The following is a 23,615-nucleotide window of genomic DNA, read 5'->3' on the forward strand; positions in this document are numbered from 1 at the left end:
TCAGCAGTCCACCGCCCCGCTGACACGGCACAGCCGCCGCCCCCGCCCCGGACCGACCCACGATCTGCCCCCCCCCCCCCCCACACCCTGCGCCTCACGCCCCAGTAAAACAACGGTGCGTCTCCGAATCCGTGTTTCGTACGTCCAGGATCGCAGAATTTTAAGCAACAACTCCAAAGTTTGTACGCTGTAACACAACTCGCTCGCACGAAGAACAGGGTGGAGGCTCTACAGCTACGCCATGCCAATCATCGCACCGATAAAAATACTCCCACGGAAAGGTGTGCACAACTGGATGGCCGCGTGCCAGCGCCGCCGCAGCAGCGGGGCCGGCCGTCGGTGCCGGCGGAGCCCCGCGGCTTCGGCAGCGAGCTGGCAGCGGGCGGCAGCGTGCCGGGGCCCGGCCGGCGACAGGGGCACACGCGACGCGCACATCACTTCTTCGAGCGCGTCGAGCGGGTGCTCTTGGTCGACGACGCCTGCCGGTCACGACGCAGAGGTCAGTCGGCGTCGGCCGGCGCTCGCCCTGGCGTGCCCCGCCTCCTCTCGCCCGCCCTCTGGCACGGCCCGAGGGTGCCGAGGAGCCACCTTCAGACACGTCACCTCAACATCGCCGACGACGAGGCGGAGGCGCCGGTCACCTACGTCACTGCTGATCCATCTGGCGCCATGCAGAACGCGCGAAACACGAATATCCCGTGCTTTTTCACGTGTGTGTAGCTGACCAGGTGCCGTATGTTTCCACACTAACGCTGATGCATACAAACACTGAGGTTACAATCAGTGAATGTCATACTGAAGAAGCTAGCTAAGCCAGTTAAGAAGATAATTTTCACTGATTTGGCTTGAATGGTAACAGGAAATGACGTCTCAAGAAATCGTCCCTACAACGGTCAGTAGATCCGTCGTGAATCGAAAATAATCGAAAGGTCTTAGAGCGAAGTGATCCACCCTGTGAGAGGTGTCAGTGTGTCTGACAGCGATGGGTTGTCTTGTAATGGGTATTCGTAACACAATTAATATGTTTCGTGCACCCTAGTGACTCACCAGTCGTCTTGTGACGAGTGTCAGCGATTCGCCGAGTCGTCTTGTACGAAAAGTGACTCACCAAGTCGTCTTGTGAGCATGTCAGCTACACATAGTTGTTTTGTAAGGAGTGTCAGTGACTCGCCAAGCCGTCTTGTTTGGAGGTTAGTGACTCACCAAATCGTCTTGTATGAAGGTCAATGGCTCACCGATGCGCCTTGTGAGGAGTGTCAGTGACTCACCACGTCGCCTGGTATGGATCGTTATTGACTCACCGAGTCGTCTAGTCAGGAGTGTCAGCGACTCATCCAGCCGTCTTGTGAGGGGTGTAAGTGACTCATTGAGTCATCTTGTGAGGAGCGTCAGTGTCTCACCGAGTCGTCTTGTAAGGAGTGTCAGTGACTCACCGAGTCATCTTGTGAGGAGTGCCAGTGGCTCAGAGTTGTTTTGTGATGAGTGTCAGTGGCTCACCGAGTCGTCTTGTGAGGAGTTTCAGTGACTCACCGAGTCGTCTTGTGAGGAGTGCCGCGCCGACTTGCGGCTGGGTTCGCCCGGCTCCGTCTTGACGACGGCGGCCGGCGCGGTCTTCCGCTTGCCAGCCCTGGAGGTCGGCTCCGCCTCTGTCTCAGTCGACCCCTGCTTCTGACTGCCGTTCACTGGCCTGGAACTGAAAGGCGGCGGGCGTTAGGAGCAGAACGAAACAGGAAACTGAACATGCATGATGTGGGAGTGCTGATGTCACTGTATGAACTGGCAGGGCGCAGTCCTGTCGAAAGCAGATGCGTGAATTTGTAACGCCCACGATATTTGGTCCGATCAACGACGCAAAATGGGCTTACAGCCCATTTTGCGTCGTTGATGAGACCAAATTAGTCATAAGCAGCCAGTGTCACGGAAAATTATGGTTTGCCACGCGAAAACGGCTACAATGGCTGCATCAAACGTAAAGTGTAAACGCTGCGCAAAGAGCTGCCTTAACAGTGCAGCTGTCTCATACATTTTTAATAATTGTTAAAACTGCCGCGGCGCTGAGCGTTCCACCGTTCTCATTAGCAAAACAGAGACACCGCAAAAACAAAACAAAACAGTGGCAGCGAAGCGGCGAATAAGCAGCATGAAATAAGTACAGCTTGAGAGGCTGTCATGTTCGTTGATAAGGGACTGGAGCAAGAATCCACCGGAGGGGAGTGAGGCCGCGGGACGAGGAGCCGATATCACTGGCGGTGCGATCGCTCACATACTGCCCCGATCTTTTTCGACGAACTCGTGAGCGCTCATATGAAGGCAAACGCCAAAACGATTTGTTCCACTTGGCCCCAGGATTGACGAAGGCACTAATCCAACACCCAGTCACTGCTCAGCGAGCCCTCCCGACAGGAAGTTCATCCGAGTACCGAACCCCCCGTCCTGCGCCAGCTCATGACTCCGCCACAGCCCCGGACAGCACGGGCACTACGCGGACCCTGGTGACCCCTCCCACGGACCCCGAGTCAGCACTCACCCCGAGTCGGTCTCCTGCTCGGCCGCCTTCTCGGCGCCCCTGGTGCGCGTGCTCCGCGACGACGTTCGCTGATTGGTCCGCGCCGCCTCCTCCTCGGCCGTCGGTTGGTCGGCGCGGCCGCGGCTCGACCGCTGCGTTGGCGAGCCGGTCGGCGACGCGCCCTTCGGCGCCTTCTTGAAGTAGCTGTCCGGCCGGACGCGCCACACAAGGGTCAGAAGGTCGCCGACAGGCGCGCAAGGGACACCGCAAAGTGAACATCCCCGAGCTAGCGCGAACGACAATGCCCACAGAATGGTGGCTGCGAGGTGACGCATGACGCCCTGAAGCGGGCCTTGATGAGCGGGAACGCACGGCAGGCTGATCTGAAACACGCAACACACCGACCCGGTTGTCTTGCGGCTGATACACCCCAGTGTTCTTACTTGGTGATTTTCTCCTGTTTGGAGGGACTGTCGGCGACGGAGGAGCGCTCCGAAGCCGAGACGTCCGCACCGCCGGCGCTGTCCACCGCTGCCCGACATTGACACACGCCGTCAACACACGGGAACGGCACGGGGGATAAACACACTTAACAGGACCCGCGTGAGGGCTGGGCGGCACGAACCTCGCCGAGAGCACTGAAACTATAACACGTGCGCCATCATAAAGCAGGCACGTACCAACGCGTAATCAACCAGACGCCGGAGCCGCGAGTGACACGGCCACGCCCGCTCAACCAGCGGACTGAGCACAACAGCCAACGACAGAAGACCACCAACAGCCCCACGGTGCCTTTCACCGCCTCCCCACAGCAGCGCCACCCCGACCCCGACCCTGCTCCGGGGACCAGCCGGCGCGTGCACTCACAGTCGTCGTTGCGGTCGCGCTCGTGCGTGGCGCGGCGGCTGTAGGTGGCCGGTGGGTCGCGGATCAGCCGCTGGCTGCTGGCGGTGGCCGCCGGCGCCGCCTCCTCGTCAGACTCGGCGGCGGCGCCCTGCCGGCACCGCGGCACGGTCGTCAGCGCACCCGCCGAGGCCGCGGCGCTGGGAGGAGCACCCCTCCCCCTTCCCTGCACAGCGGGCATCCGAGGCTGGCTTCCACGGCCGGGTGGCAGGCGGCGCGGCGCGAGGACACCAAGTGTCAAGTACCACGAGTGATCTCCCATCGTGCAGCTCTCAGTTCCGTCGCACCAGCCAGGTCAAATACCCATCAGCGGAGGTCAGCGCCGCTTACGTTGGCACCCAGCTCTGTACAACGCAGAGGACCGTCCGTCAGAGGGCGTTGGGCAGCGAACGGGAGTGGAACGGCCACTGACCTCGGCCGGGACTGACACCGCTCCACCGGCCTCCTGCACGATCACAGTCAGCTCCTTGGGCCCGTCGGCCTTGGAAGCGCGAATCTGCTGCGCCAGCTGGATGCGCTTGTTGATCATGGAGTGGCTGTAGGTGCTGGAGATAATGCCGCCGCGCTTGCCCAGGTGCTGCATCTCGATCGGCAGGTACAACTTGCCTGTCGTCGGATGTGGAAAGGTCAGTCGGCTCAACTCTTAACGAAGCGTTCGCCGCAGCACGGTCTATACAGCGACCTTTGAACGCAACACGTAGTGAAGAGCTGTGTCCGCTACGCCATAAAACCGGGACCATCCTGGCTACAGACGAAGAATGCTGCGCGGCTCAATGAAGCGTTGATATCACTAATGAACGCACGAGCCGCGAACGTCACTAGCGTTGACGATCTAGTTGGCGGAGCTGCCACCATATCAACCAATGCGAGAGGCCGGCGGGGAAACTGATCTGAACAGGCGACTGTCGCACTCGCTGCGCACGCCGCCACGGAGACCGGGCCGCTGTCGGCGCGCGGCGGGCACTGCGGCGACAGTCGCGTTCCGACGCGGCCCGCGCCACTGCCGGACGGCCAGCGCACGCACCGTTGACGAAGTTGGGGTCGGCCGGCTTTCGGAAGTACATGGGCGGGATGCGCGGCTCGGATGGGAACTCGCGCATCTCGAAGTTGGTCGTCTTGGTGAGCAGCAGCCCCATGGCCAGGTCACAGACGGCCCACAGTTTCTGTCGGCGGGGGGGGGGGGGCGGTCAGCGCGGTCATCCGACCCGGGCCGGCACGGGCAGGTTTCTCCCGATGGCGGCTGCTGGTCTGTTCCGTCGCTCGTCCGACGCACGCAAGCCACCGTTGCTCGCTATGCCGGATATTGACATCCGCTTGAGGAGTCATTCGTGTAGTAATGCTGGGACGAGGCCAGCGTACAGCCAGCCACGCATGGTCCCGAAACGGTATGGAAACACGCAGAGATAGGTGGCAGCACTCAATCATTACCGGATATGAGAAACGCCTGGACGACTGACTCAGAATAGTCTTTATGTTACTTGCAGTACCTAGATGTTATGGTCAACGCACTTAATGGCGGCCACGTTGTTCCGAGGCAATAAAGAGGTTGTAGACATCCCACCTGGTTTGCTGCCTCTTCCTCGCTCCGAACGGCGTCCAGGTGGTTTTTCATCCGCTCCACCAGAGCCTTGTAGAAGCCGAAGCAGTAGTTGTCGTTCTTCGTGATCAGTGGCTCCAGAATGAACCTAGCAAGACAGTCCAGAGGTTTAGCAAATGAAGCAATGAAACACTAACATGTTTAAACCTCCAAATCACGACGGGGGTGCTCACGTGTTTTAGACAACACTCCAGACGCAAAGGTTTCACACGACGGCAAAGCGTCAGCAGCTGATCAGAATGGGAGACGACATCGAATCCCGCTAGTGAGGATCCCGCGCTTCTCACAAAGGACACCGGTGCCATACTCTCTCATAAGAAATAGCAGACGATGTGGCACCTCTCATCAGACTGCAGCAGAAAAAAAGCCTCGCCAAAAATACACGCATCCGATAAGCCACGCCGATAAAGGGCCTGTTGCCAGACAGCTGGACCGAATCCCAATCGCCCTACCAGAGGCAACAAAAGACAAAGTATCTCATCTCACACAGCAGGTCTCACTCGAGGCCGGCCGGCGCCGGGCCGCGGCCACTCACCAGAGACAGGAGCGGATCTTGGTGAGGTATTCGACGTCCTCGTACGAGGTGAAGTCGGGGTCGTGCGCCAGGATCGGCACGGCAAACACCAGCATGTAGTCGGGCATGATGTGAGGCAGCTGGTCAGCCGCCCGCTCCGCTGCAGGCGAGAGGCGCCGTCAGCAGGCACCACCCCTCACCCAGCGGGAGCGAGCCGACCAAGCTCGCCGGAGCCGAGCCGTCAGCCGAGCGATCCGCCTCCTCCCCGAGACGGCGAAGCGAGTTGGCCGGGCTCGTCCGCGCGGGGATTGGCCCAGCGCGCTAGCGATCAACTATCAGACTGTTTGTCGCCGCAGGCCGTCTGCGGCAACTCGCAGATACAATACGTAGCACGGGGAGTTCGCTCGAGTCAGGGTCAAGGCAGATTTCAACGAGGCCTCATGTACAGCCATAGAGATATGGCGTGCCGGAGGACAACACGACGGTGTTTGGTCTGAGAAGCAGGGGGAGGGGGGAGGGCAGGGCGAGTGCCGCTCAAGACCATTGCATGGAGCAGGCGCTTACGCTTACCCCGACCCCGCACGTAATGAGCGTCGCACTCCGGGGACCAGGACGCGAACAGACTCGACGGATGGCGGAGCCGTTCTTCTCAGCCCCTGGCAGCTTTAAGGACAGCTCTCTCTCGCAGAGGAGCGTCATACCACCGACTCCCGCGCCAGGGACCGCAGAGCGAGCCGGCTCGCTCCGCCTCCCCGCGGCCGGAGCGACGCGCCACTCACAGCCGCCGGTGAGCAGCAGGCTCTTGATGACGTCACGGCGCTTCAGGATGTCGGCCGACATGTAGCTGCGCACGATGGACTTGAGTCGCTTGTCGGGCTCCTGGCCGGCCAGCGCGTACATGCCCATGAAGTCGAGCGGCAGGCACTTGTGTGGGATGCCGCGGCTCAGGCCCTTGTGCAGCTTGGCCGCGAACCTCTCCCGCACCTGCGCGCACTCGTCCTGTCGGCCGCAAGGATCACAGGTCACATGAGGTCACGGGTCAGGTGGGGTCACAGGCCAGGCGGGTCACGTGTCAGGGGGTCACGGGTCAGGCGCAGTCAAGGGTCCGGCGGGTTACCGGTCAGGTGACGCGTTGAGACCCGTCCGACGGGCTCAACACGGAAACAACACAAAAATAGCAAAGCCGAAGACTTGCACACAACCTTCAAAGCTATTATCTCATCCATTGCACCACTCATCAGTGACAGCAGCCATATCACTAGAAGGTATCCTCCAGGTGTCCCACAAACGATTCCGCACGGCACGTTGTGCGCCTGGCGCTTCAGTGCATGGAGTTGCGCACCCCCGTTCTCCGGAGCAGCGCCGCCGGGGGCCACAGCACGACACTTACGGCCATCAGGAGGGAGAGGCTGTAGAACTGGTCGGCGGTGAACTGGTCGCCGACACCCTTCTGCTCGCAGATCTTGAGCATGGCGGCCCCGGCCGCATACCGCAGCCAGGCCGCCTCCGGCTTACTGAGGGACGGCAGCGGCGCTCGGTCAGAGAGGCGCGAGTGCCAGGGACAGAGTGGCACGCGCCGAAGCCAACCGAGACGCGCCAGCGGACACGCCGTGGAGACCCCGCTGAGCCGCGCATCCCGCGAGCATGGGCGTTAGAATACTGTTGACGGGATCGGGAGAATAGCACAGGAGCGTTCCGAAAGACCCTCTCTCACTCACTCACTCACTCACTCACTCACTCACTCACTCACTCACTCACTCACTCACTCACTCACTCACTCACTCACTCACTCACTCACTCACTCACTCACTCACTCACTCACTCACTCACTCACTCACTCACTCACTCACTCACTCACTCACTCACTCACTCACTCACTCACTCACTCACTCACTCACTCACTCACTCACTCACTCACTCACTCACTCACTCACTCACTCACTCACTCACTCACTCACTCACTCACTCACTCACTCACTCACTCACTCACTCACTCACTCACTCACTCACTCACTCACTCACTCACTCACTCACTCACTCACTCACTCACTCACTCACTCACTCACTCACTCACTCACTCACTCACTCACTCACTCACCACACACACACACACACACACACACACACACACACACACACACACACACACACACACACACACACACACACACACACACACACACACACACTCACTCACTCACTCACTCACACACTCTCACTCACTCACTCACTCACTCACACACACACACACACACTCACTCACTCACTCACTCACTCACTCACTCACTCACTCACTCACACACTCTCACTCACTCACTCACTCACTCACACACACACTCACTCACTCACTCACTCACACACACTCACTCACTCACTCACTCACTCACTCACTCACTCACTCACTCACTCACTCACTCACTCACTCACTCACTCACTCACTCACTCACTCACTCACTCACCCACCCGCCCCAGTAGTCGGTCACTCACTTGACCCTGCCCTCTTCCAGCAGGTCGCCGCGGTGGATAATGAACGCGACCAGCATGCGGAACGTCTTCTGCGCCGAGATGACGTCATCCTTGAGCCCGATCAGCCAGCGCGCCATCAGCTTCATGCCCTCGATCTTGCAGCGGATGCCCTCGGGCAGGGCGTCCTCCTCGCACCACTCGTCGTCCAGCTCGCCGCTGTCTGTCAGGTCCTGAAAAGGCCCGGGGGCGGCGGTCAGACGAGCCGCCGCGCGGGACGGGCAGCGGTCGTGTCGACACGTGGCGCAGCTGATGCCCGACCAGTAAAGGGCTCGCGCGGGGTGGCGGACGGTCTGTTAAAGGGGGTGTTCTACATCTGTAGACATTGAAGCAAGCACCGGATCTGATTAAATAAACTCACTCATAACCATGTGTACACTTGGCGGAAAAGACTGCTCTAGAAAATACAGTTTCTCTGTTTAGTAATTGCGCCCCTCAAACCGTCATTGTTTGGTTTCTTCCTCGTGCCCAGCACAGCATTAGTTAAGAGACGATTGACGCTGTTATACCTGGAAATCGTGCTTACGAACGCTAGATACATACGACTCGACAATTATTTTTGTCCGGACTAATAAAATGGCGGGATCTGAGTAACGTCGTTATCACATCATGAATGCCTACGTGACCTCGAAATACCCTCCCCGAAAGACTGCAGATTTCCACGGGCGCGCAGCTCGTGGAATTCGCAGCTCGCAACTAGAGGGGTTTAGGTCCTAAGGAGGGGGCAAGGCTGTGAACTGCACCGAATGATCTTCAAAATGACTTTTTCAGTTCAAAACCCGACGCAAAAGTAGACATTCCTTTCAAAGGATGATCACATAGGCGTTTTCCCTGCTTCTTAAGCATGATCATTTGCATTTACAAGCTCCACAATGAGATCATACATGTTTGACATGACCAGTGGCAGTGTAATTTGATGAATGCGCGCTGTGTTGACTCATAGTTGACGGTGATGGCGACGACAGAGTTCTGCACAGCGTCACAGCATCGCTCGCAAGAGTGGACGGCACACTCACCTTCATGAGCAGGTCTTTCACGATCTTTCTGGAGACAATGTTCTTGATCTGGATGGGGAACTTGCCGGACAGGTAGAGGGCGATGTGGCCCAGCGAGACGATGGATGTGCGGTAGTGCTCGTGGCCCAGCTCCAGCTGCGCCTTCAGCCTCTGTCGAGCGGAACGCGACGTCACGACGGGCACCGGCCAGCGGTCCTACGAGCGCCGCTTGCACGCACGCACCAGTCAGTAGCGACCTCACCACAGGGGGAGGGGGGGGGGGGACTGTAGCATGCGTCGCCTCCAAACTGAGTCAACAGCAGTGACCAGCAATAGGGCCCATCAAATGGAACAAGACGTTCGCCGAGCCCACCCCGACACATTTTACGCCCGATCCAGCGGCACTGTCGCAACAGACCACCGCCTGGGGCGTCGCGCCCCACAGCCGCCACACCGCGGTCCGCTACCGCCGCTCACCTCCAGGATCTCGGTGAACACGCCCTCCTGGTTATCGGTGACGTTGACGTACAGGCAGCGGATAGCGTGCTTGGCCTGCTTGGGTGTGCCGGTGGTGGCCAGCTGCTGGCAGACGGGCACCAGCGCGTCCGCCAGCTCGGGGAACTCGGCAGCCAGCGGCCGGTACTTGCCGACGAAGTGCAGCACGCCCAGCACTTTGGGCGTCACCACGTCGTCGTTGGTTTGCAGCATCTCCAGCAGCACGGCCAGGATGTCGGCGTGCAGGAACTGGGCGGCCTGCACGTACGACATAACGAACAGCAGGCGGAGGCCGCGGCCGACGGCAGCGCCGGGCTCGATGTTCAGGTCCTGAGCGGAGCCCGGGTCGCGCACCGCCTCCTCTACCATCTGCACCAGCGCCAGCAGCGCGTCGTGGTCGATCATCACCGACGACACGCGCTCCAGCAGCTGCTTGATGGTGTTGTAGTAGAGGTTGGTCATCACCGGCTGACCGAGTCGCTTCAGCACCATGTTGACGCTGTCGACGCTCTCGCGGCACGAGACCGTCGGGTTGATGACCGTCTCCATGAGGAGGAGCAGCGCCTCCTCCTGCGCCAGGTGCACCGAGAACTTGCGGATGAACTCCTGCGCCTTGACGGGGTCTGGCAGGAACTTGGATAGGTAGCTGATACGCAGAGCTTTCTCCTTCTCGCGCTCGTCGGACGGCGGCGCCCGATGCAACTCCAGCAGTTCCTGCACCGTCTTCCGCACGCTGCGACACCAACAGGATGTCAGGTGTAACTTCTCCCCTTCTCCCTCCCCGAGGAACACGCCCACCCACACGCTGGCACATTTTCGGCGCAGTGCCGCAAACAGGTCCTCACAGACGGCGGAGATTCGGCCGATATCGAGCATTTATGCGAACGTGATCAATTTTAAGTTGGTAAATTGCAACATCATCTTCCTGTTCAGCATGTTAAAAAGTGGACGTCGAATTACTTGGATTCCGCGGAACCAGCAACTTAAACAATACTCCTGAGCCTCGGTCGATCCAGCCATCACTGGAAAATGGCCCCCAGCTATTTCGTATCGGTAGTCGACAAAACGACCCAAACAAACGTTGGAATCCTCTACACTGCCCCCACACTCACACACACCAGTCCCTCCTATCAACTCACGCCAGTTGCTGCTTCTGCATTTCGATGAAGGCCTTGGTGGCGTTCTCGTCGAGCGTGGCGAACAGGTAGTAGAGCTTCTTCATGCGCTCCTCGGGCGGTAGCGTGAACGGCACCAGGCACGTGTTGACAATGCGCTCCACCAGCAGCCGGTCGTCCAGGCTGGTCATGTAGTAGCCGTGTAGGATTTTGTCCTGCGGGGGCGGCGACCTCGCTCAGCCCCGCGAACAACAATCATCGACTTCTCACAAGAGTGCATAGTATGAGGTTAGATGACTCACGCCTGTATCGACGCATACCAGCCCTCAGGGGATATGCATTGTCGCTTTTGCATCAGTTCGTCTGTAGGAAACTCGCCGCGCGGACGGAAGGGGAGTCGCTGCGGCGGCAATCTCGGTGCGCCATCCCGCACCAGAGCAGCTCACGCTCTCCGCACCCGCTCGCGTCTCGGCCCGCCCGGCGCGTGGCGCGCGGCCGCACAGCGAGACCCCCTCCCCCCCCCCGAAACACCAGGCGCCCCGGCGCGCGCCGCCTGGCGACGCGCGAGTCGGGTCGACCCCCCCCCCCCCTCCACAGCTCAGCACGGGGGCGAAGGGAGGGGAGGGTACCGCGCCGCGGACAGCGCGCCCACCTTGATCCAGGTGATGGCCGTGCGCGTCGCCTCCGGCACGTCCGGGTTGCTGAGGTACTTTCTGTAGATCATGGCCAGCCCGCACATGGCCTCCTTGCGGATCTTGAACTTCTTGTCCAGCGTGCGCTCCTTGACGAAGTTGAGCAGCGCCTCGCTCTCGGAGACGATGCTGAAGTCGCGCTTGGCCGTGGCTACGATGGCCATCACCACCTCGTATCTGTGCCGGGCCGTTCGGGACGTGTTAGCGCGAGCCACGGACGGACACTCCGCGGGGGTCACAGCAGCACTGATAGCAGGCCAGCGCCACTCAGGAGAACGTGGCGGGACGTACGCCGGTGGACAGGCAATCTCGACAATCTCCGCTCAAAGCGCCTGCCCCACAGCAGAGCTGGCGGCGCCGGACCCGGCCGACGGAGCGACGTGGGAGACTGGGCGGCGCCTCTGGCACCTGACCGGGCCGCCGGCCGCACTAGCAAACCACCGAGACCGACCCAACGGGGACACCCAGTCCGAACCAGACCGGCTGCTCAGACAGTCGGACGGCCTCGTCTGAGCCATGTGCACTGACTTGATGGCCTTGTCCGAGTCACGTCCACTGACCTGACGGCCTCGTCCAGGTCACACGGCTTCGTCCGAGTCACGTCCACTGACCTGACGGCCTCGTCCGAGTCACGTCCACTGACCTGACGGCCTCGTCCGAGTCGTGCTGGCGGAACTTGAGCGTATCCGTGATGTCGCTGCGCAGCTCCGGGTGGTTCAGCAGGAAGTGCATCGAGTACTGCACGCACTTGGTGCGGATCTTCACGGAGATGTCGTTGAACCTGACGGCAGTCACCACGCCTAGGATGTCACACCGGAACCCAGCCGGCACACATCTCCCGACCACGAGTCGACCAGGCCACCGCCGTACGACACGGGCTGCTCGCCAGCCGGCCGACCGCAGCCGCCGGCCGGGCGAGCGGCCGGCGCGCGCCTCACCTGCCCAGGAAGGCCAGCCACAGCTGGCGGTGGTGCATGGCGAGGTTGGACTCCTGCTCGGAGAACATGCGGGCCAGCAAGCTGACGGCGTGGAACCGCTCGTCCTCCTCGGTAGACTTCAGCTGCGGTGGAAGAAGACAACGGGCCGGCTTGTCACGGTCGCTTCTCTAGCGCGGTGGCGTCACAGCACGTGGCAAAGGGCGCGGGGACTCATACCACGGGCACTGTCTTAGCATGCCGACGATCAACATGTCTGTTCATTATTCAGCCTGTGACGCACATACCAACTACGCCTAACACTACGGACTGCACGGAATGTTGCGCCCTTTCCCCGAGCCAGGTCGATACTTTTGTTTACTTGCCAAACAAATGGCACTCCGCTCGAGCCCTGACAGTGACAGCTCCCCGTCATTCAGCGACGGATCGCCGCGGCTCCCGCCGACACATTCCGGCCCGACGGCGGGACGCCGCCGCCGCCACCTCGCCACTCCCCCGCCGGAGCGGGCTGGCCGAGCCATCGCCGGCAGCGCCAGACCGGGCAGGGTCTCACCTTAAACTCTAGCTGCGGCACCACGGCCAGCAGCACGGTCGGGCAGATGTGGTTCAGCTCGTAGATCAGATCGTACACCTTGCGTGAGATACCCAGCTTCTTCTCCTCCTTGCCCAAGATCAGCACATGGTTGAAGAACTGCCGCGCAGACGCGCAGATCATTCAGAACATTAATTCAGGCGTTTCAGAGGAGATGAAATGCACATCCCACACACAATATTTTCATATGGCTGGGCACAGCTGTGTGGCTGCCAGAACAAGTTCCACAGAAGTATGGCAGTTACCTCAGAATACAACATGAGTGAACAAGATGAAAAAGCCACGTCGTTGTCTAAGCCACCCTAGATCACACATATAAATCAACATCCCACATCTACACATATATATACACCAGGTGTGCCATAATAGAGGGTGCAGCATTAGCTCACTGCTTGTATGTAGGGCTCCAGCGTGTCACTGCACTTCATGATGAGCTCCTTGGCCAAGTGGTAGGCGTTACGGCGGGTCGACTTGGCCGGCTCCACGACGTTCATCAGGATGATGTCCATCAGCTCGTTTGAGACCACGTCAGACTCGTATATCAGCGGGCAGAGCACGTCCAGCATGAAGCTTTTCACCTTGCCGGAGTGTTCGTCACTGCAAGCGGGAGGTGGGTGGCGTGAGAGGACCAAGCCCGTCCTATGTGAACCCCAGTATCGTGACCAGAGTGTTTGTCAAAGCGAATGGGATGAGGCGTGTGACTACGGTGGCCGCGTCTCGTCTTCCTCCAACCAGGAAGGCGACGTTTGTCCGGGTGATTGTACCGAGGCCATGCACTGCACGTTAAAAAACATTGTCATTTGACTATCAGGAGAGCGGAAAATGCTATCACAGCTGCGGACGACGTGGGTGGCAGGGTCTGGTAGTCGTGCAACAGCCCGCGTCTGATCAGGAGCCTGATCGCAAAGCCGATCAAGTTAATCCATACTGCTGGACTTCCATGTTGCTGCTGGTGGATGACGAAATATACAGAGCTCCGTTTCAAGTCTAAAATACACATGACCTCACAAGGAGGAATAAGGTCAACCATGCTGCCCAGACAAACCAATACAAAGCCGCTTTAACTTTGCTTACTTGACGATCTTGAATGTCAGGGAGAAAAGACTGCATATGATTTCATTGCTGTCTTCCAGTTCCAGGCACATGTTGAAAGATTTGACGTATGCGAGGTTCTCCAGAAGATAAAAGTAGCGCTTGAAAGCAGGATCCTTTGGATCCTTCAGTCCAGCCAGCTGCTTTATCAGGAACATGAAAATTGTCTGAAAGGGAACGACACGGCAACGTAGTAAGGTAAATGGGCCTCGGCCTAGATATGAAGTGTTCTGAACGAAAACCACGCGCAGAATAGGTGCTCACGATTGAATGTTGGCAATTACGCATTCTTTAAATCTGCTGGAAATACAGCGAACCAAAATAAGCAGTTTGAGCACGGAGGACAGGACACGTGAAAGCCAAATCGAAACACATGTGACCAGTCAAGACCTAGGCATAGGTTAAAGGAGACACTGAGGAACTCCACGCCATTCGATAGCATTCTGCAGCCATCATGGCGTAACGACCTCCGCCAGTGCGCGACAACGCCGACTTCCTCCGACCACGCCTGCACATTCGTCCGTGGCGACACCGGCACCCGGAGCCGTCCCGTGCTACGACCCTGACCCTGCCACGTCCCCGCCGCCGCACTGACCTTGACCTGGGCCGGGTCCTTGTACGGCGCCTCGGGGGCGTACACTCGGAGCACATCGGCAATGCAGCAGGCCACCAGCAGCTGCACGTCCTTGCTCGGGTACTCGCGAAAGTAGTCGTCGGCGATGTGCTTGGCCAGCGGCAGGTACTCCTGGTACGCGCCGTCATCCTGCACCATCGACTGGTACGTGTGCGCCAGCGTCTGCAGCAGCGGGGGAGGGAGTGGGGGGGGGGGGGGGGTCAGAAGGGCGCGTGACGGACGGCAGAGCTGCCGTGTCTGCAGGGCGCCGACCAGGGCGTGTAGCAGCTAGGTAGAAGTGTATTTGAGTCACTGGGTACTGCGCGATCCTTTGCGAACATGATGCGTGCCTGACATTGACATGATCTTCACCTACATCGAGAACTGGCAGTTGGAGTTATCACACCGGAAAGAGGCACGTCAAGACGTTCTCTGTCCACCTGGCGTCGCGCGCGGTCGGTGAAGCGAGGAGGGTCATTGTACGCAGCGTTACGACGGGGCACAGCGGTGACTTTTTGAGCTGTTAGTCGGAATTTGGTAACCAACCCAGATTTGGTTGGTCTGCCTCAAACCTCCACTCATGAAACTGGAGCCCCCCTCCCCCCCCCCCCCACCCCCCCAAGCAGTTGGAGGCTGAAGGAAATGCTAGTGCAGTCCACAAGCATACATCCACAGCCATAACATCGCCAAGGTAAAAAAAATACGCTTTTGTTCCTGGGCTGAAAGGCAGCTGGCTCACCAGCTAGTGCCCGACACTGCAGCTTTGGAACAGAAAAAGGTGTCATGTAATCAGTAATAATGACACCAGCAGCCAAAAGTCCAGCCAACCACCATCTCTGCCAGTCGCTGATTGGCTCCGCGCGATGCCACGCGACATGACGCAACGTGGCAAAACCTTTTGTCTCAAAACTGTGACGTCTCATGAAACTTGGACACTTATAACCACAAGCAGCATTCAAAGTTTCACCATGTCTTGCTGTTCCTCTCTTAAATTTAATATTTAATTCCGGCACCACCTGGGGTACTCTGCCACCCATGATTGCCCACGTGGATGGGGTTGGGGCCAGATCAGGTCAGAAAGTTCAGATTACAAGTGATAGCCCAATTACTCATCCAAAAACCAATGAGCTGCTTCTTGACAAGCCATGATGACACCCAAAGAAAAAGGCTTGCAAGATTATATTAAAATCCATGAAGTCTTTGCCTGAATTCAGGGGATTCCAGCTCCCACCATATTGGTTGCACAGCTTTGGAACCAGCACCAAACACAAGAGCATGTCATTGAGCATCAGATTCATGCCATGCTTGCAGATGTCCATGTCAGCCTCATCTGGTCAAGGCAGTGTAGGGTCTATCCATCAGGTCTGTTTGCTCTTCCAGTTCACATGTTAAATGAAAGTAATTGGTTTCAAAATATGTCACCTATAACAAACTAAGCATTATGAACTGGCATTACAAATCACCAGTTCAGCATCTGAAATGTGACTTCATGGCCATTGATGATGACTGGGTGTGACTTTGAAATGTGCCATTAGCCACAACTATGAGACCACCAAAACAGGTGATGCATTATATTGAATAAACCCAAATAGGAACGCTAACCACATATTTGAGCACACATGTGAAAACTGTCGTGAAAGCCTCCACTGACGTCAGAACCGTTCCCGTGGTCCCGGGGAAAGATGCTGGATGCACAACCTAGTGGCACTGGGTATGAATCTCACAGCGGGTGCATTGCCTGGCCGACCAGCATGGAAAGATCAGCTGGCAACCAGCCGAGGGTCAACACAGGCCTGGGGCGGCCGTGCCGCGGCCTCGGTGGCACGCAAAACCCTCCGCATTCCTGTCTGGCAAAAATACAGAGGCAAAACTGCATTAAACCAGTGAGCATAACCTGGGTAATGGACTTGCAGCACACACAAGCCACGCTTAGCAAGTACTCTGATCCTAAAGCCACCCGTGCAAACAATTTGGAATACATTTATGAAAAATAACTTGGTGACCTGCTAAAACATCAAACTCTGTCTGGCTCCACAACATCCAATTGATCACCACAGATAATATTGTGCCCTTGCCTCATACTGTTTGAAGGTAATTCCAGAAACTTGAAGATGCTTAACCTACCCCTCCCCAGGCAGTCAGAGGTTAAAGCAATTGGGGCATTATTGGTTACTTAAACTTAATTTCTAATCCTCTATCAAAACAGACTTGTATCAAATAATGTGAAGACTGGTCAGATGTTAGGCAAAGGACAGGTCAGGTGGAGAGACAGGAGAAAGATCACCAGGCAATTTTTAAGTTACTACTGATATTTATTTCAGCAGAGGTTTGTAGCCAAAATATCAATATATATATATATATATATATATATATATATATATATATATATATATATATATATTTGTCTGCTCTCCTGGTCCTTCTACCAGGAATAAAGATACTTATACCACCTTATCTGTGTGCTTAATGTTCCTCACAAATGCCTTTAACAGCTTACTTGAATAATACCTTGCCTGAATTCCAATAGCCATCTTGGTATTAGCACTTGGATCCTGACAACCTCTGGTCCACATGATCCTGCTTTCTCTAGAAAGCATTGTTTTTCATCAACACAGACTTAACTTGGTAGAGGAGGGCATGGTACATCTCCTCAAAGGTCACAGGGTCTCCTGGACAAAAAAATACCAAAAGCTTTTCACAACGAAAGGCACCTAGAAGTACCTTACTGCCAACCTATTCCAACACCAGGGTCTTTGGGTGTGACTCAGCTCCCCTGCTGGAAAGCCTTGGTGAGCAAGCATTGCAGTTCCCAACCACCCAGTCATGAGAGGTCCAGCCAGGTCAGATCAGGAATACCTTGAGCCGACGGATGAGCTCATCAGGCCCCAGGTCTTCGGTGATCTCTCGGCAGCCTGGCGGGTACAAGATGGCCGCCGACTCAGTGGATGAGCCGGCGCGAGACATCACAGCAGTCTGTTGTCACAGTGCCTCAGCTGCTCCCCTGGACTCCTGTCATCAATCCAGGACAAACCTGGGAAATTCACAGGTCATTGTTACAGAATGTATAAGATTAGGTGGACAATGACACTGACTATTCATGATTGAAATCATTAGGCACTGATGCCCTTATCATGGTCCAACAATGTTTTCATATGGTGTAAGTGCAAAAACTGGCATGTAGTGCCAGCTGGGATGCTTACATGTTATACATGCAGCATAATTACATTCTTATATTTGCAAACCATACAAGTGCATCCCCATGCCAGGTGCAAGACTCAACAAATTAGCTTCTGAACCCCCAAGCATTGACATGAAACATGATCACACAAACATAGTAAACTGTCATGGAAAATACAGAACTGGGCAAACCAACCAGCTACAAATCAATCTTAAACTTATTAAGATCAGGTATTGCAATTAGCAAAAATTATTTATGCCATCTCTTGCAAGCTTTGGTAGAACTGGCAACACAATATTGGTGCATTGTATGACACCTCTTTAAACAGACCAATGCAAAGTATGGAAACCTGGATAAAGCTTTAATTTTGACAAAAGAGCACATCAGCAGTTTTCACACATTCCAGGGTAAATTTGACACAGGAATGGACAATAAACATGCTAATGTGCTACAGTGCATGCTGTAATAGTAAGTAGGGATCTAAAACTAAATCCAGAAAAGGTAATCACATATCATACCTAAAAAAAGCTATGCTGTTATTAGGATGTTATGAGTGACAGATCTAAAAACATAGCTGCACCATTTGAGATTGAATTGTCATATCTAACCAAAACATGTTCATTTTACACAAAAACTGGTATCTATATACAAAAAAACATTGCAATTGTGGCTTTGATATTGTAAACACAAAAGACAGACAGCTAACTTTTGAACAGTACATTTTCCAACATCAAATTTATTGGCAATTTATCATGAGGGAACATTAAGAATTTTGTGTGTTACACCACAGCATAATTAAAGGAAGTTCATTTCCATCTTGATTGAGGGTGCATTCCATACTGACTACCTGCACATGCTCTTGCTCACATGCAACATGCATGTGCAAATCAAACTTCTTTGGGTTCCAGAATGGGCATGTTCTGAACCAGGGACTTTCCAAGCTTACATCATCCAATCTTAACAATTCACTGCACCCTATCAAATTATCATTTGTACTGGATCCAAACTCCATAGAGTACTACATTTATCCTGAAAAAGACCAGACAGCAAATCTGTATATTCCTGCCTACATAGGCAAATATACCTTGCCTACACTATATGCAAACATGATGCATGTTATGCTTCAAAATTCTGCTCCACATACCTTATTCTAGACCCAAGACATTCCCTTTCTTGGTCTATGGCAGTAAAACATACATTAAATTAAATGCATCATGCATGAACATCTGGCATCTAAACTGCAAACTTGGTGCAAGTATCACACATACACATTTCACTTCCATGCATGCACCGCACATTTACAGTTAGGACAGGATATCTCCAGTCTGTGGCTGCCCAGCGCTAAACTTATGTCAAAGACCGGTATTTGAACCTGCTGAACTCATTATAACAAAGATCCCATAACTATGCGGAATTTTGTCCACACACACACCATTTGCACGGCCGACACTGACGTTCTCCAAAACATCAACACGGAACACACGCCATCACCGCGCTTGTGGCGGGACGGTCACCCATCGGACGCCGCCATAATTTTATCTGACGAAACTGGCACAAGATGGCACTTTCCAAACGGCACAAATTATTCAAGCAGCGCAACTCACTCCTCTTATGGTGGGTGACACACTTTAAGCAATGTCACCGGAGAAGCGAAATCTTTAGTCAGAAGCCAAACAACAATTCTCAACCGAAACCCCTCCAAAACGTTCAACCAACTCAACTGGCACGAAATGGCGCGACGGAAGTGGAAACCCCGCGGGATCCGATTGGCCGATTCGTGCAAATTAGTTACGTAATACATCCCTAGATGTCGCCTACTTCGCCGATGCTATCCGTTGTCGCTAGGTGTCAGCACATGATAAGCACAATAGACAAAAATATTTGTGGAAACAAACAAAATCAGGTAATCCAGCGTAATCTTATACCAGAATACGTTGTGTATGTGGTTACTTTAAGGAAATAAAAGCTTGAATCTAGGAATATATTCTACAGCACATCCAGAATAGATAATGTCCGATTAGATTTCCGCAGGCAATTGTTAACCTGTCGAGCGTCACTTCGACAGAATCTTTCAGAGCCTGAAGCTTTGCGGTACTGAAGCCGGAAAGGTAAAACACCGTTATGTATGCGTATTTTCAAATTAAAATAGTGATGACTGTATGTCATGTATGCATATCTACCAGGGTGGTGGTGCGCCAAATTTGGGCTTACTTCGCGCGGGTAATTCGATCGACAATTACAATGCTGGAACGTTGGAGTAGGTTTAGATCCCCACCCCTCGTGGGTGTCGAGTCGTATTATTTGTGGGGGCCCTGTCCCCCCCCCATGTTGTATTGCCCCTTCCTCCAATGTTGGCTGGGCCCCCCAATGTGTTTGGTTGAAATGCTACAAAAAGCGTGGGTAAAAGGTGATCATAACACAAAGACTATTTTATTTCTGCGTAATTGCGTCTCGTACCACTCTCATAACAAAACGTCATAGTTACCCTCCCCACAAGCTACAAATCGTAATAGCTGAGCAGATAAACGATGCAATGAACTTCACATACCCAGCGCCAAGAGACACGCAGTGGTTTGTGAGGTTTAAGTGGAAAGGTTTGGAATGGGGGATGGCCTAAATCCTTCATGGCTTACCCCGTCTCCGTCGATCACAACTAAAATGCGTGCCGTCTGCCGTGACCACCACAGAAGAGCGCCATCGGCGCCCCAAGGTGACCTATAAAGAGGTGCCTCCACCTGCTGGTTAGAAGAGACGCGTGCGTCCTATGCCTGCTGCCTGGTATCTAACCCTGCAAAACTTCTATTCTGCTTAATTCAAAAGGTTTTATAACTTACACGAATATTTAAAACGTATATTGTGTTTAATCAAAATAAAGTGGGCCGAATCCAATCAGACAAATTGGGGGGGGGGGGGGGTAGGTTGTCGGGCCTTCTGTCCGCCCCTTCCCAATTACAAAAATGGGCACCCCGGCCCCCCTCCCCCGGTGGAGATCTAAAACATTGTTATATGTGGTTTGTTTCCTAACAACATTAATGTATTTGAATTACGATTCGAATACTAAATGCTACAGTACAGTACGACGGTACGATAAAACGTTACAGAATCGACAGGACTAAGCAGCCGACCCCCGTCCGCGCTTCTTCGCGCCCCCAGGTAGCGGCCGCCGCCGCCGTCAGCGCCGGCAACAATACTTCTCGTGCCGCACAGCTCGTGCGGCTCTCGTGCCTCTTCACGCCGGGCACCTCCGCCCAGCGCGGCCGCACAACACAATGAACCCGCGTTCAACGATCACAACCTTCAGTCACCAGACGCGCTTGTTTGGAGCAGCTCCGACGTCACCTACATGTGGCGCGCGCAGTGACGAGCGACAGCACGTAGGGGTAAGAAATCCAGGCTGGGTTGTGGGGTGGAGGACATGGGTGCAGGGACAGGGGGGCTAGGGGAGCCATAACCCTCCCCCCCCCCCACACACACACGCTTTTCAAAGTGGAAGCCAGCAGTGTTAACTTCCAGCCCCCCCCCCCCCGCTTTTCAGATTAAGCTTGCTTTTAGCTTACTTTTGCATTACATTAAACATACATGCCGATTTACCTAGTTCACCAGCCATCTTTCTCAGGATGCGTCATCTTCTTTGTTTGCTCATTGACCATCGCTCAGCGTCACAGTCGCCGACGGCGCGCGGCCTATGGGGACTGCAACGTCGGGCGTCGAGGCTATTGTTGCTGTGACTTGCGAGCGTGTTCATGGTTTTCATCCATGATCACTTTTGACCGAATCTTGAAAATTTTGAGGCAAACATGGAATACCCATGTTAATACAAATTTGGGACTCCATTTCGGCTACAATCTGTGTTCATGGGAGTCTACATATCTGTGAAGAACAGAAAGATGCAACTGGATTACGTGTGGTACTTATTGGACCCTGCGATCAGGGATATTGTCGCGTCAATGAGAGTTCCTGTGCCGGTCCGGGGCTAAACGCGCGGGTCAGAAGGCCTCCCGTGTCAGGGAGGGTGAAATCAATCATATCACGCTCCCTGACACGGGAGGCCTTCTGACCATCCATGCATCCATTAAAAGGATATATGGATATATCCTTTAAATGGCCTCAGGATCGACCAGGAGGTCTCGCCCCGTGTCGCCAGAACGACAGCCAGAAGGCACTCCGCTATGGGACGGAATGGTCCTTCGACCCTTGACTGGAAACGGTGATGTGCCTCTGGTGTTCTACCCAAAGGGCCCCTTGCCTGGAAGGAAGTAAGGGGTCTCAATATCGTTGAGTAGAGTGAGAGTCTCATCATTGTTGAATAGGATGGGTCTAAATGAATTAAAAAAGGACAAGGCTTTCCCATGTTTGCCTTTGAACATCCATTTTTCAGAATCGATTAGTGAAGCAAACTACATCAAAAGGTTTGCACATGCCGGCCCGCAACCTTGAGGGCAAGGACAGCGATGGCCTGGGTTGTAGCTTCCGTAAAACTGAACGACATCATCCACTGTAAGTGCCCCAGACGGCGGGTGCCGTGTTCACCAGCCTTTTGGACAGGTAAGTAGTTACAGAAACGCAAATAAGTCATTTTTCCTTCACTCCTCTAGTTCCACCACCAGATTCCAGCACCACTTCACGGTGCTTTGAGGGTCAATCCGTTTTTATTATCAGCCTGAAAATCGCACACGTAAAACATGTGCCTAGACTGCCTTTTAAATGTAAGAAAGAAGTACCTTTGAAGCCTTTAAAGGCATTTCTTTTAGAGGCGTCATCATTTTCGTCCATCGGTTGGCCACAACCCAGTATTAGCTGTTAGGCCGACGCCACGCGGCCTACGGAGACTGCAACGCCTGGTGTCGAGGTCTCTGTTACTTAGGTTTGCTAGTGTGCATGCTCAAAATTATGTCACATAACTTACCTCACTGATCGATGAGTGTTTAAAAGTAATTACTTCAGGAGCGTCATCATTTTTGCCCACCGGTGGGCCACAGCGAAAAGTTTGCCGCTGGACTAACGCTCCGGTGTCTCCGGAGACTGCAACGCCTGTTGTCGACGTTTTTGGTGCTGAGATTTGCGAGCGCGCATGTTAAAAAACCACGCAACATAAATCGCATCACTAAGCGATTCTGACTGAATGTTGAATATTTCTAGACATACATGGCTCGGCCTCGTTAATATACGTTGTTGACCACTTGATCTACAATCAAATTTTCGTCTTCAAATTTCGATCCAACAGATCCAGGGGCTGATCTAGCCTGGAATTTTCTCTTGGGGGGGGGGGGGGGCAACCGTTCGTCGCCAGCTGACTGGTGTGGGATCCGAGGTCCAGTGCATGGTGCCTCTCGCGAGTACCTAGTAGGGACACCATTCAAGCACCGAAATGCTTTTGAATCTTCTATATGCAGTATGCGTTTTTACAAATCTCATAACATGGGATATTACTTTCGAGGGTCGACAGAAATGTTTGATACCGCACCACCAAAGTTAAAGCAGACGGAGAATAGACGAAACTTTTGTGAAGTTCTGGGAATACCTTTGGGGGGGGGGGGCCAAAATATACTCAGTTTTTTTGGTGGCCATGGCGCCGTGCCCCCCCCCCCCCCCCCCCCCCCCAGGATCCGCCTATAAACATATCGATTCGTAACCTACCTTCACGATGTCCTTGATGTCTGGAGAACACAGATAAAACACTCCGTCAAAGCTTCTAAATTCTATCGATTTAGAAAGAGTTCACTAAGCCATTGTAAATTAGCACGCGCTCGGGGGCCGATGAAATTAACCGCTCCTCAAGGGTTTTCCAGAATGATTTCCGACGCGGCGTAGCTGCGTCAAATGTTGCATAGCTGTAGACAATTGAATAGCAGATTGTTAAGCGAA

The 23,615-nt window shown here is 54.6% G+C and overlaps 1 protein-coding gene across 2 annotated transcripts; it reads right to left on the reverse strand.

Annotated features, from left to right (window-relative positions):
- Positions 1 to 116: 116 nt before the first annotated feature.
- Positions 117 to 19,502, reverse strand: LOC119091673 (sister chromatid cohesion protein PDS5 homolog A-A). 2 transcript variants are annotated; one of them, XM_037214485.1, is made up of 24 exons: positions 19,355 to 19,502; positions 17,429 to 17,603; positions 14,555 to 14,755; positions 13,942 to 14,126; positions 13,257 to 13,464; positions 12,829 to 12,966; positions 12,279 to 12,400; positions 11,984 to 12,121; positions 11,301 to 11,517; positions 10,673 to 10,863; positions 9,516 to 10,266; positions 9,060 to 9,209; positions 8,008 to 8,216; positions 6,911 to 7,034; positions 6,300 to 6,519; positions 5,542 to 5,680; positions 4,971 to 5,094; positions 4,434 to 4,572; positions 3,822 to 4,015; positions 3,374 to 3,500; positions 2,950 to 3,037; positions 2,528 to 2,710; positions 1,531 to 1,693; positions 117 to 479 (listed from the first exon to the last, which is right to left on the reverse strand). In XM_037214485.1, exons 2-24 carry the CDS (start codon positions 17,534 to 17,536, stop codon positions 435 to 437), a joined length of 4,164 nt encoding a protein of 1,387 aa, XP_037070380.1. In that variant the 5' UTR covers positions 17,537 to 17,603; positions 19,355 to 19,502; the 3' UTR covers positions 117 to 434. The 2 variants fall into 2 exon arrangements, with proteins under 2 accessions (XP_037070380.1, XP_037070381.1); XM_037214486.1 differs by lacking the exon at positions 19,355 to 19,502 and adding an exon at positions 19,183 to 19,295.
- Between the last annotated feature and the right edge of the window lie 4,113 nt (positions 19,503 to 23,615).

Source organism: Pollicipes pollicipes, unplaced genomic scaffold, assembly GCF_011947565.3.
Source record: "Pollicipes pollicipes isolate AB1234 unplaced genomic scaffold, Ppol_2.1 Scaffold_3447;HRSCAF=4054_pilon_pilon_pilon, whole genome shotgun sequence".
Lineage (NCBI taxonomy): Eukaryota > Metazoa > Arthropoda > Thecostraca > Pollicipedomorpha > Pollicipedidae > Pollicipes > Pollicipes pollicipes.